Here is a 14455-nt window from a genome sequence, read left to right as displayed (position 1 = left end):
ACTTACAGTAAGGCTGTGATCGTGTTTGCAGGGACTCTGATTCATCAAGTTCATTAGAATGATCTTTCTTCATATAATGAATACAATCTGCACAGCCGCCACTTGCCTACATTTTATTTTGTCTGCTAACCTAAAGTGACATGGATACTTCACAGTCCAGTAGCATTCTCCTGTGAATTCTGTAAGCTTTCTGTACTCCTTACCTTGTACCTACCTCCTATGTCCATCTTGCATGTTAATCTGAAGAAATGTTCAGTAAAGACCCATATTTGACAAGTGCAGCGAAATATTGAATCTTAATTCGTCTTTTATTATGTCCTTCAGTTATGGTTCAGTGATGAGAAAAGCAATACAATTCAGGTATGCTCAGTACAAATAGTGAAACTGATACATAATTATCCTTAGCATAAAAATTCCATGCAGAATCAGAGTATAATTCATAAGTCCATGTGCCTTGATTCAAGAACAGTGTTATTTGTTACTGCTAGTCATCCTTAAAGTTTCGAAGAATGGCGAAATAGGAGTAAGACATATTCACAATCTGTAAAGAGAGAAATGTATTTTATTAGATATCTATTCCACAAATTTTCTAGCGGTCATATATTTCACTAAAAGAAAATAGCCACAAGTAGTTGCTACATAATTGTATAGCATACTTGATCAACAGTCTATTACTAATGCATTAACTTTAACTAAGTATATCACACAGTATAAATACAATATTTGTAGGTTATTTAACAAATAATTTTCTTTATTTCTTTTACTTCATAGTATGAATTTTCCATTAATGTACGTTTAAAAATTTAGAATGGTCTAATATGGTGGCCCTTTGTTTTTCTTTTAAATGGACCATTACTACAATTTGTTTAATGGAACAGTGTGTTCGAAAATTGTCTTAATATGATGTTGGTTGTGTTTTGAAGATTTGATCCAATCTTTCACGTGGAAAACTGGAAACAGAGTTAATATTTTGTTCTATAAATATTTAATACTACTTTTAACGTTTTAACAGCAGTGTGAATATCCACCACTTATCTCACTTGAACTTCTCTCTCATTGTAGCTTCAAATCTGTTAAGTGGTCTCACAGCTTTTGATCATATTGATATCTAGTAAACATATTTCCTTCACAGCATTTAATTAAGAAAAACTACTTGATTTCTTTGTAATGGGTATCAGCATTAAAACCAGAAATGACATAGGAGCATAGTTGACAACATTCATGTTTTTTACAAACATAAATGCTAAGAGAGCAAAAAGAAAATTTGTGATGTTTCAGATGAGGATCAAGTTAGCATTATGAAAGATAAGACGATATTAACACTGACAATGGGGGCAAAAGTTAAGAAACCTGAAGACAGTTTCGTGAGATTAACAGCAAGAAGAAAGAAATAGAACGAGAGTTATACAAGACATTTGTGAAGTTGCAGACAGTTGGACCAGAGAAAGTAGGAACCAGAGCCATATGCCAACAACACTATCAATACAAGAGGGCTCATCATTATCTCCTTTAAACAAGTGATTCGTATTGTTCTACTACAACCTATTTTAATTCGAAACTAAGTTTCTGCAAATCTGTGGGATTCTCATTCTAGTTTCCTCAAACAAATAACCGTTTCCCACTTTATAGCCAGCAGCAGCGACATAGAGTACGTGTAATCGTAAACTACGTATGCAAGTGATGTGTATCACTGAATTGTTATGGTCTGATTTTTGTTGCAAAGTCGAAACCGATTACTTGTTGAACTGAATAAAAATGCAGGCAAGACGGAAAATTTTATAGTTAATTCAGATACCAAACCCCAGTGGTTCCTACCAAGAGACAAAGAGACTTTACTTCACGAATTTCGGCTTACTAATTAGGTAACAACAGTCAAGCACATTCAGAGTGGCTAAGTGAAAATTCGAGAGCTCGATACGCAGGGCGAAGAAAATTAGCGCACTCGGATTTCGGGACGCGGTTCCTCACAACTAGCAATACAAAAATATCGCCCCCAAAACTTGGTCTTGCGCATATTTGGGGGAGTAAATGTACGTTAAGGGAAACGGACTTGCCGCAGTGGTAACACTGGTTCCAGTCACATCACTGAATTTAAGCGCTCTGAGGCTGGGCTAGCACTTGGATGGGTGACCATCTGGTCTGCTGAGCGCTGTTGGGAGGCTGGGTGCACTCAGTTCTTCTGAGGCAAACTGAGGAGCTACATGATTGAAAAGTAGCGGCTCTTGTCTCGTAAACTGACAGACTGCCGGGAGAGCGGTGTGCTGACCACATGCCCCTCCATATCCGCATCCAGTGACCCCATGACACTGCGGCCGGACAGTACCGTTGGGCCGATCTGGGCTTAGTTTTTAAATGGACGTTAGGGATTGGCAGTCTGGTGGCACTACAGTCACATGTACAGCAAGTATCTCTGTCAGGGGATGGCAGTAGTGCTGTGCAGTTGGTGCGGTTGGACAGTGCTTTGGGTCACATGCACGAGGGTTCGATACGAGGTTCAGGCTAATTTCTTTTTACTTGCTAAAAGTAGTCTGCATGGTGCGGTATCTGGCGCCTTAATCATCATAGCCCTATTATAGTGAACCTCCAACAAAGCAGTTGCAGCTACGTACTACGAACTCGGAAATGGAAATATCAGTACATTCTTTATCATTAGTTAGCTTTTAAAGAAACATTTATCACGTCATCACTGTAAATTGTGTCTCACCACCACATCTAGTAGATTATAATTTTGTTTTGTTTGTAACTGACCCGAACAGTCCCAACGATTAATACCAACAATTATTCTTGCCACATTCACATCCATTATATTTCGATAGGACCTTAAATCACCAGTAGGGCTAGCAACGGGCTCTGTAAATAATTTCGATGGTACCGTTGGGGGAGGATACACAGAAAACAGGTATATAGTCTAGTAGTGGCGCGAAACAATTCGCATCCACGACAAGGAAATGATCAAATGATAGTACTTCCATTTTTGTGTTTGTAGGAGGTAACTGCAAATGTCTTTTACAAGACCTTCTGTAATCACTGTATGTCGATTAAAACGCCAGATACCGTACCACACAGACTACCTTTAGTAAATAAAAACAGATGAGCCTGGTCCCAGCATCGACCCCTCGACTCCCTGCACGTTAACCCAAAACACTATCCACTGCACCAACTGCAAAGTATTAATGGCTTTCCTGACAGAGGTAGTTACCGTACCTGTGATTACAGTGCTGCCAGATAGCCATTAACTGTCCGAAATATGCGCAGGACTAAATTTTGTGAGAAACATTTTTGTTTTGCCAGTATGTGAGGAACTGCGCTGCGAAGTCCAAGTGCATGAATTTTTCTTCACCCTGAACTTCGGTTTCACAGAGAATCTGATCCTATTACTAGGCATAACAAGTCATAAAAAACGTATGTATCGGGTAAAAGTAAACTTTATTATGAAGTAATGAATAATAGTTCACTTATTTTGATACTTCACGGTCATAGAGAAAGCCTGGAGAGATTGTACACAACAAATCATGTCATCACCAAATGAATGGATGCAAATGCTGTTTGGCCACCTGAATATCTGTGGGAATTAAGAGACCACTGGCGGCTTTGAAACGCTGTAGGTGGTGTAGAACTGGTACTATTCTGTCTTTTGGTCTTCCTCCGCTTACATGAGGCACAGCAGGGAATTGTGTGTGTGTGAAATCTCATGCAACTAAACTGCTAAGGTCATCATTCCCTAAGCTTACACACTACTTAACCTAAATTATCCTAAGGAAAAATACACACACCCATGCCCGAGGGAGAACTTTAACCTCAGCCAGACACAGCCGCACAGTCCATGACTGCAGCGCGTAGACTCCTCGGCTAATCCCGCGCGGCGGCAGGGAATTGGTGTGTGTGTTTCCTGTCAGTTGTATGGAATCATCGCAGTGAGATTAGTCCACGTGGAGGCGTGACAATATGACACAATGGAGTTATTGTTTCTGGACCTGTGCGTGTCCACACCAGAACTGAAGTTGCCCGATTTGTTGGTTACAAGCAGTACGACATATAAGGAATGAATGATGTAATGTTCGCAGCCTTGTCACAAGGCGTAAGCAGTGGTGGTCAAAAAATCCTAACCAGTAGGATCCAGAGACAAGCGTCACGCCTTGTGAGAGACAGTCGTTTTCAAACCAAACAGGAAGTGCTGTTGTCAGTGAATGTCTGCCCATCTTAACCAACTTACAAACGAATATTGTATGTTCAAGAGAGAGCACGTTTTGTTAACAGAACGCTTATTTAATGGAATCCTTTTGCTTTCCTCTGTCCGTGGCTGTTATTGTCCTATGATACGAGTCTGTGGTACGAATACAGATTTCTGTTGGTCAACTTACTCCAGTGATGTGATGCAATATTGTCAAAATTCTAGCACTATGGGACTTGACATCTGAGAACTACTTAAACGTAACTAATCTAACGATATAGCACACATCCATGCCCGAGGCAGGATCCAAAACTGCGGCCGTAGCAGCAGCGCGGTGCAGGACTGAAGCGCCTAGAACCGCTCGCCCACAATGGTCGACGCAACGGAAGATGACTTCGAAGTTTATTAAGATCTATGTTTGCTACATCTGTATAGATCTACGAGTGAGGAAAATTATTGTAAATACACTCCTGGAAATGGAAAAAAGAACACATTGACACCAATGTGTCAGACCCACCATACTTGCTCCGGACACTGCAAGAGGGCTGTACAAGCAATGATCACACGCACGGCACAGCGGCCACACCAGGAACCGCGGTGTTGGCTGTCGCATGGCGCTAGCTGTGCAGCATTTGTGCACCGCCGCCGTTAGTGTCAGCCAGTTTGCCGTGGCATACGGAGCTCCATCGCAGTCTTTAACACTGGTAGCATGCCGCGACAGCGTGGACGTGAACCGTATGTGCAGTTGACGGACTTTGAGCGAGGGCGTATAGTGGGCATGCGGGAGGCCGGGTGTACATACCGCCGAATTGCTCAACACGTGGGGCGTGAGGTCTCCACAGTACATCGATGTTGTCGCCAGTGGTCGGCGGAAGGTGCACGTGCCCGTCGACGTGGGACCGGACCGCAGCGACGCACGGATGCACGCCAAGACCGTAGGATCCTACGCAGTGCCGTAGGGGACCGTACCGCCACTTCCCAGCAAATTAGGGACACTGTTGCTCCTGGGGTATCGGCGAGGACCATTCGCAACCGTCTCCATGAAGCTGGGCTACGGTCCCGCACACCGTTACGTTAGGCCGTCTTCCGCTCACGCCCCAACATCGGGCAGCCCGCCTCCAGTGGTGTGGCGACAGGCGTGAATGGAGGGACGAATGGAGACGTGTTGTCTTCAGCGATGAGAGTCGCTTCTGCCTTGGTGCCAATGATGGTCGTATGCGTGTTTGGCGCCGTGCAGGTGAGCGCCACAATCAGGACTGCATACGACCGAGGCACACAGGGCCAACACCCGGCATCATGGTGTGGGGAGCGATCTCCTACACTGGCCGTACACCTCTGGTGATCGTCGAGGGGACACTGAATAGTGCACGGTATATCCAAACCGTCATCGAACCCATCGTTCTACCATTCCTAGACCGGCGAGGGAACTTGCTGTTCCAACAGGACAATGCACGTCCGCATGTATCCCGTGCCACCCAACGTGCTCTAGAAGGTGTAAGTCAACTACCCTGGCCAGCAAGATCTCCGGATCTGTCCCCCATTGAGCATGTTTGGGACTGGATGAAGCGTCGTCTCACGCGGTCTGCACGTCCAGTACAAACGCTGGTCCAACTGAGGCATCCAGCATCCAGCATCTCTACGATCGTCTCCATGGGAGAATAGCAGCCTGCATTGCTGCGAAAGGTGGATATACACTGTACTAGTGCCGACATTGTGCATGCTCTGTTGCTTGTGTCTATGTGCCTGTGGTTCTGTCAGTGTGATATATCTGACCCCAGGAATGTCTCAATAAAGTTTCCCCTTCCTGGGACAATGCATTCACGGTGTTCTTATTTCAATTTCCAGGAGTGTAATTAAGACTACAGGCAGTGTAACTATTCCTCTTGCAGAATCTGCGCTCTGTGTTGGTGCTCGGAGTATTTGCCTTTTCGATAGGTATTAAATGTCCATGCATTATAATGTTGCTAAGGCGTGCCCCCCCCCCCCCACAGTCTGTGTGTGGTATATTCTAACGGAATTTGGCATCTTTATTGCAGTCTGATTAAGAATTTTTATAGGTAAAGCCACAGTCAGAATGTGGTTCAGCAACTGTGATTTCCAGTGTTATCATTCTGACGCAGTAATATCAATGACAACAATCGCTCAGTATTAGCAAAAGAAAAATATTATATACATATTGTTCATGTTAGACCGCTGTGTTATTGTATAACTAACACAGATTTTAGCTACAGGTCGGTGCTGATGCTAACGAAAATTTAAAAATTATAGTTACACAATATGTCATAATGTATGATGACTTCGAAGAGTTGTAGAATGTTCGTTAGGGAAATGATACGCCGTGTGCAAATACTCGTATATTCCAAAATGCATTCTGGGGCACTTACTATAGTATAATGGCGTTTCATTGAATTTGCAATGAACGTTCTCGGAGAAAAAGATGAAAAATTACGAAAGCAATGCTCCAGACAGAGGTTTTTACATCTACTGCCATGCCAATATGATACGATAGGAACATTACTACCTTAACAAACTTCGTTAACAAATGCAGCGCAGTTCATAGCGATTTCAACGGAGTATTTCCTATGAAGATCGGGTAGTAAGGAAGCTGATACATTTGTATTAGATCTTCCAGAATTAACGAAATACGACTTTCACAATCTGCATGACACTTTTGGGCAGAACTTACTTTGCGCCTTTTAACACAGTTCAGGAACGTCGAGGCGTGGCAAAAAAAATTTCAATAAGTAATACATACATAGCACCCACGTCCTTCTACAACAGGGTGCAGTTGAAATTTTTTTGTCTTAGTTGAAATTACTTTACAGGCACAACTTACATAACATTTTATGTAAATAATTATTTGTATAAAGATTTGTGCGGTTAATATCAATGAGTGTAAATTTTGAAATTATAAATTATTTCAGCTTCCTCTCTTTACATTACTGCAGACAGGAAAATTATTAAAATTAGAAATGAAGATATTAATTTAGTTTACTTCAAAACTAAAGCGTAATAACATTAGTTTCGTTGTAAATGGCTTTAGACTCGTTTAAATTAACAGTTTTTATTATCAATTTTCATGGTTCAACATCGATGCCCCAAATTTCTGATTTTTGTTGGAGAACGTAAGATGTTAATATGCTGGGCTAAATGAAGGACAGCTTGGGTGTGTGATAAACGTTTTGCATTTCCTTTATGTTTTCGTCTTCTTTAAAGGCAAAGAGAGAAGATGAAGCGGTAGCCCATCATAGAGCCTATGCCTACCGTCATGTATTTTTTGACTTTCAGTTGTTAAAAAACAGAGGATTTTTTCTGGAACCACTACGAGGAAGGAAGGATTCGCGCTCAGCTAGTGAACGAGTGAGAAGCACGCCAATTTTAGCGAGTAATTGTAGACCGCCATTTTGGGGTCGCTATGAATAAGTGATGAGTATTTATTTCATATGTGCACCGTTTAGAAAAATACAGTATCGTTTCATTAACAGAAATGTCGTGTGAGTTGTTATAATTACAAGAACTGAAGCCCACCCGTGTACTTTGGAAATTTACGACGATCCGATAAGCCCGATGGGAACACGGTCAAGACTTCAAAGGTGAACACGGCGACCAAACGTAGCATTATAAAGAATGGTAAGCACAAATCTGCAGCGGAGAAAGAAACTACTTCGCCCTGCAAAATAATATGAACTAATACGAACTTATTTCTAGGCATAGCTCAGCTTATTGTGCTTGTCATTCATGCCGAAAAATTAATCTCATTAATTCAATACATTAAAAAAAGCCACGCACTTCAACATATCATTATCATCTATTCCATTGTTTTATTATATTATAGGTGTAAGAACAGCGAGTGTCTACAGCATTCCCCGTGAGTGTGGAAAACAATATATTAGACAGACGCAGAGTTGCATCATACAACGCATCTCTGAGCGTATGAGAAGCGTTCGCCTTGGACAAAAAGATAAATCTATGGTAGCGGAGTACAGCCTCGATGAAGAATAAACGTTTCAGTCTGAAGAAACCAAGAGGCTGTGGAGGGCCAAAGATTTCTGGGACTTAATAATAAAGAGGCAGTGGAGATAAGGGTGAGTGATAACCTGGTCAACTGGGATAGTGGCTTCCAACTCAGCATGGCGTGGAACACAACATTATCAAGAATAAGACGAGAGTGCACCGATGGAGGCAGGTCGGTGGCGGCGGATGGACGGACGAGACGTGAACCCGAGACTTTGCCTGCAGATGGCCAGTAATGAATTTGCTGAAACGCTGCCGGAGAACAACGCATTGACTCGGCTGTCAGCTCGTGAAGATTTTATCATCGTGATTCAACGAGAAAGCCTGCAATCTCATACGTGGACAATTTCGTTAACCGTAAGTTCGTGGCATAGACTGGCCACAATCTTCTTTAACGCAAATCCAAACGAATTTAGATATTACATTTAACAGATGAGGTTTCATCATGAGCCTCATATGTTGTCGCAAAATTACAGACATTACCTCTATATGTCTCCAGTAGGTTAGAGGCAGTTGTCTGCTGATTTCTGACGAACTGCCTCCTTTCAATGTCTGTTAGTTTCGATATTACTGGTTATTAATATCACCTTAACGTTAGCAGATAAATTGAAAACTACAGGCGCCCAAAGGCTAGATGTCGAAAATGGTCAACTGTTGGATGAAGTAGCTGCAAGGTGTAGCACAAAATTTGTCTCTAAGTCCTTTCATTCCATGATCATAGATATACATATTGATATTACCAAATCTGAGAGTTCTCCCTGTAAAGTTATACAATATCATTGTAATTACAGAGGAAAGTCGAAATTGTTTAAAAAATTGCAATTAAATTGGATGTGTGTAAGCCCTATACTGTGTACGACAATTCCATTTTGGATTGTCGCAGTCATCCCTACAGGTGATATCCCTCTTCACACCCCTTCGTGTTTGACGTGTTATAGCAGGATACCTGCCTTTGGTACAAGACTTGAAAGGTGCCACAACGATTCGAGGATGTACAGTCATGCTCAAAAGTACCCGAACGACCTGAATCGCATTTCGCCTGATTCGCATGCAACCTCTAATCGCTCCTTGGTGCAGTCGCTTGACTATTGAAAATGTTTCCAACAAGAAAACAATGCTCTGTATCGCAATAACTCAAGATGTAAAGTAATATTACGATAATACAAATATCAGGGAACACCTTATCACAGGGAAGACTGTCCTTAAGGCTTGTAAGCTCACATTTATTACAATAAATGACATACCTGAAATGTTAGCACTCTCATTAGTACGTCAGATAGGAAATGCGCATAGTAAGTTCGTCGTATTCATGACCGTAAATTTACGATATTTTGTTACACCTCAAGCGACAATACCTCACATTATTCAATGGAAATGACAGGTAAAATCAAGTGAACTTTGAGGCTTAATTCCATGCACACCAGGAAATAACTCGTCCATCACAGAGTTGCCAAACATATATTGCTGTGTTGCCAAATCTCAGTTACAATACCAGCAGGAAGAAGACGAACCGATGCGATCTTACAGCGGGCTGGGAAGTGACCATAGCTGGGGTCTCCTAGTCGCGGCTGCTACGGCCTGGAATACGTAATGCGTCTTAACTAGGCTTAGGGACTGGAGCGTAGTTACTAATAATACTCAGAACTGACTGCAAACTGAGCATCATAAATCAGTAACTCTCATACTTGTTTTTATATTTCTTTCGTAAGTGTACTCAAAACTAAGAAATTCATTCACAGAGGTTTTCGTGCCTCGCCAATAGTCGAGCACAACAAACAAATGAAAAAAAGAATGTGTGTGTGTGTGTGTGTGTGTGTGTGTGTGTGTGTGTGTGTGTGTGTGTGTGTTTTGCCAAAAGGCAAATAGATCTTACTGCCTTCCGATATATGTCGCTGTCAGTCCTTCCATATGATTTGGTCGACATGACCTGTTTCAATTTGTGTATGAGAGACAATGTTTTAGAAAATCAGTTGTTTTTCTTTGCTATAAACAGAAAGATTTTCATTCTAAGCTATCCAAGTACAAAATTTTCGCAATATTAGTTCAAATTTAATATTCGCTTCTATAATCTAGGAAAGTATTTCACAGTTGCAAAACTCGCAGCCGACTCATTGACCTTATACGAAGTCGCTGACCATAAATTCTAGCTGAGAGTGATACCAGTTTAAGTAACGTAATGTAGCGAAGACTGTTTGCCAGTGATCTTTCTCGCCGGGAATTACGCAGTTCACTCATTGGGCTGCAGAAGTACACTGTAACAGTAATTTCTCTGTGTGTGCAATGCATATGGATTATAATTTAGTGGCGCTCTCTCTTCCACTTCTGTATACAATATACCTAACCTAAACGGACCCTTTGTCATTACAGGCCCTGGGCAGTGCAAAATCATACTGACGACAGTAATGTTCTTATATGACAACCTGATTGTTCGTTTTACCTGATTTTGTAATCAGTTAAATAAAACAACATGACCTTGCAGTGGGAGACATTTCGTCCCTCTTTTCCTTCTGTGAAATTTGTCAGTATGCTTTTTGCCTTTCAGCCAGTGAAATCCTGCAGAGAATGGCCTGTAAACGATTCACAAACCACGATTTAGTACCGTTAAGACGATTACTTTAAACATTGTTGTAGCTGAAGGAATTTAGTTTCGTCCTAAATCATCTCAAGCAGCAACGTTCACAGAATTCTCAAATAGGAAAAAGCTCATTATCCAGGTACGAAGGTTGTAAAACAGACTTCCCGCAGTTTGTGTCAGCTTGATCTTTTCGTCTGATAGCACTGCGTAAGTATTTTGTCTATGAGGTATCACAAGTAGTGTTCCTGTAGCTGTGGGAATCATTGGTTGAAAACGAGTAAAACACCAATGTGTAAAGTATTGCTAAATATTAAAAATGATTATCAACCTAATTCTGAGTTCATCCGCAAACTGAGTCGAATTTGTAATATTGAAGCTAGACTGTGTATCCTTGTCTTCCTTGAGTGAGAATTGGAAGTCATTTACACACACGTATACAATACTATAAATACTTCGAACGCTATAGTTAACGTTGCTCTCATAAACTACTTTTGTTTTTTTAATTCTTCTGGGTCTTCAGCGTGCAATATGTGTTGTAGATACAGCCTTAGGGCAATAAATTGACCGTCGAGTCGTTCACGTAAGGTGGGCAATAGAGTAGTGCTCCTCTCAGAATCCTTTGTCCAGCAATATGCTCGATCTGGTAACATTGTAGACTGCGGCACATCCCAGAAGAAGTCTTGACTTCAGCCTTAGTACTTTATTCTTGACTATGGCCGTAGTCTTGAGGTAAAACGCGAGACTAGCTAATACGACGTCTGGTAACTAAAAGCACACGCCGACAAAGTTTTTATCGCCCCTTTCCTCTCGGTGCTGAAGCTATGAGTGTAATTCAAGAGAATCTACAATAGATTTCGCTTTCTGTCACACTGGTAATAATAGTTTGTTCCAACAATTTTGTAGCGAAAGATTTCTTTGCCGACCATGTGTCTCTGAACACCGCATGCGTCTGAGTGCTCTGGGACGCGTTTACTGCCTACCGGCGCGGGCTGAGGCACTGGATTGTCTCGCCTTTTATTTTACCAGAATGCAATACATCAATGTGGCACAGAATTAATTTCATTGTTTCTGATCCCGTGCACTACAATTAAAGCGTCACATTCTGTTCTTTTTCCTTTCACGGGAGGTTCCTCAAATAATTTTTTATTGCCATGGATTCATATGTGTTAGACAAGGCACAGAGAGTAAATGCAATGTAATGTGTTTGGTTTCTTTCTTTGATTCTCTATGGTAAATGGATTCAAAAGATTGTGTCAATACCTATCAGAACCTGCTCTATAGCTACTCAGGCAAATACCTTAATTAATGGAGAAGTTAACGCTGTTCACAAGTGATATTTAAAATATTCAATTGGATTTAAGGCGACAAAATTGCCTATATTTGAAGCTACCCAGAGAAAAAGTAAGTTGCTAGAGCCGCTGTTAGCAAATGTCTGCAGGGAGTTCCTAATTGCTACCGTGGAAATTTAGCATACAGGGCTTATAGTAATCAAGAGGTTCATTTCCTTCATACTTATCACCCTGGCATGTGAGTCTTAAGAACGATACTGAAATTCGTATCGCTGATGGTCGATTCGGATTTCTTCAGAGACGCTGGTATTGCGAAGCAGCTTGGCAGTCAGAAAGCCAAGATCTATGACCATTAACACGACTTACTGAGTGGAACTACCAAGAGGATTTGACGTGTAAAGGTTTTCTTCCGGTTTCGATACAGAATTTTTTCTGGAAATTCGCAGCTCCATAAAATATATCAGAAAAAAGAGCTCGCACACGCTGGCCCCTACCACGGTTAGAACTGACGACTGATTGAGCCGTTCTAGCCGTAGACACGGTCGCGACCAGGCTACAGCCACACTGCTGCCTGTATGCTGCTCTCATCATGGTATTGGTCGCTCAGCCTCATAACGCATCGTGAAAGATAATAGAAGTTGTATTATGTGAAGAATAGCATTTCTTAAGGCAAAAAACTGAATTTTCTGTCTCAGTGTCTTAGTTTACATAACGATTATACAGCACGAGTCATTCAAATGGAAAGGGAATACCAAATGAATTTAGCGAGTTCAATACCATACGCGGAAGTGGTTGCCCTGTCACAGTGTTGCCTAATGTTTGTGACGATGTTGCCAATTCTCAGCTGTGCTAGGAACAGCTCTGTAGCGGTATGCGAGGAGAACCCCTTGCTCGTGTCATAGGAGGATACGGAGAGGAGGCGCGGGGTTTGGTTAACATGAAGCGTTTTCCCCTACCAGTTGTGCAAACATTCAGGTGTATAATCTTCCATGATGATTACAGTTTCCTACAAAATAGATACGAATAAAACACTTACCTTGTTACTTTGTGACAAAATATTATTTCAGTACAATAAAAAGTCGTTGGAAATCATTTATTCCCAACCTGTCACAAAAGTATGATAACAAACACTTTGCACCTCGAAATCTATTGCACTTATGTGCAGTCCTTTTACGTTTAAATAAATCGTCTTAACGGCACTAAATCGTGGTTTGTGAATCATTTATCGGCCTTACTCTACCGCATTTCACTGATTGGAAGGCAAAAAGCTTACTGACAAATTTCACAGAAAGAAAAGGGGGTCGAAATGTCTCCCACTGGAAAGTCATGTTGTTTTATTTAAATTATTACAAAATGAGGTAAAACGAACAGTCAGGTTGTCAGTATAAGCACATTACTATTGCCAGTATGATGTTGCACTGCTCAGGGCCTGTAATGATAAAAGGCCCGTTTAGGTCAGGCATATTGTATACAGAAGTGGAAGAGAGAGCATCACTAAATTCTAATCCGTATGCAATATATACACACAGAAATTACTGTTACAGTGTACTTATGGAGCCCAATGAGTGAATTGCGTATTTTCCGGTGAGAAAGAGCACTGGCAAACAGTCTTCGCTACACTAGGTTACTTAATCTGGTGTCACTCTCAGCTAGAATTTATGGTCAGCGACTAAGTGTAAGGTCAATGAGTCGGCTGCGAGTTTTGCAACTGTGAAATACTTTCCTAGATTATAGAAGCGAATATTAAATTTGAAGTAATATTGCGAAAATGTTGTACTTGGATAGCTTAGAATGAAAATCTTTCTGTTTATAGCAAAGGAAAACAATTGATTTTCTAAAACATTGTCTGTCATACACAACTTGAAACAGGTCATGTCGACCAAATCATATAGAATAACTGACAGCGACGTATATCGGAAGGCAGTAAGATCTCTTGTTTTTTGGTTTGGCAGTACTCGATAGCCATTTCTAGGCGCAAGCGAATGAAGAAAGGCAGCGCCTTTTTGTTATCAAGTAACGTCTTCATCAATTACTTTAGTTTTAATGTAATCTACGAGTTATTACTGATGTTGGATATTAACATGAAAAGGATTCTGTAGACAGGGAAAGAACCTGTTCTTGGGAAACTACTTCTATAAAGACCAAACAGCATCAAATGATCTTCAAGTACAGTGTTCCAGCAGTGGTATGAAGAAAATCATTGTAATAATGACGGTAATAATCGAATTATCCGGTAACTACATACTTCCCAGTGGATTTTCTCGAACTAATAAATTTGCTGAATTTGTGAAAATTTTAAAATGGCTTCACATCGAGCCTATGATGCCTAGAAGAGTCTTTATATCCTGCTGACATGAGAATAGCATAATCTCCGCTTCAGAAGCTTGCTTCTACTTAACCATTTAA

General features: G+C 41.2%; 1 protein-coding gene across 1 annotated transcript in view; it reads right to left on the bottom strand.

Annotated features, from left to right (window-relative positions):
- Positions 1-287: 287 nt before the first annotated feature.
- LOC126278575 (odorant receptor Or2-like) overlaps positions 288-14455 on the bottom strand; it is a 126228-nt gene continuing 112060 nt past the window's right edge. The window contains exon 7 of the mRNA XM_049978781.1: positions 288-541. Coding sequence (XP_049834738.1) covers positions 485-541 — 57 coding nt within the window. The 3' untranslated portion in view covers positions 288-484. The remainder of the gene's footprint in view (positions 542-14455) is intronic.

Source organism: Schistocerca gregaria, chromosome 6 (assembly GCF_023897955.1).
Source record: "Schistocerca gregaria isolate iqSchGreg1 chromosome 6, iqSchGreg1.2, whole genome shotgun sequence".
Lineage (NCBI taxonomy): Eukaryota > Metazoa > Arthropoda > Insecta > Orthoptera > Acrididae > Schistocerca > Schistocerca gregaria.
The sequence above is the reverse complement of the archived record's forward strand: the minus strand, read 5'-3'. Positions and strand labels throughout refer to the sequence as shown.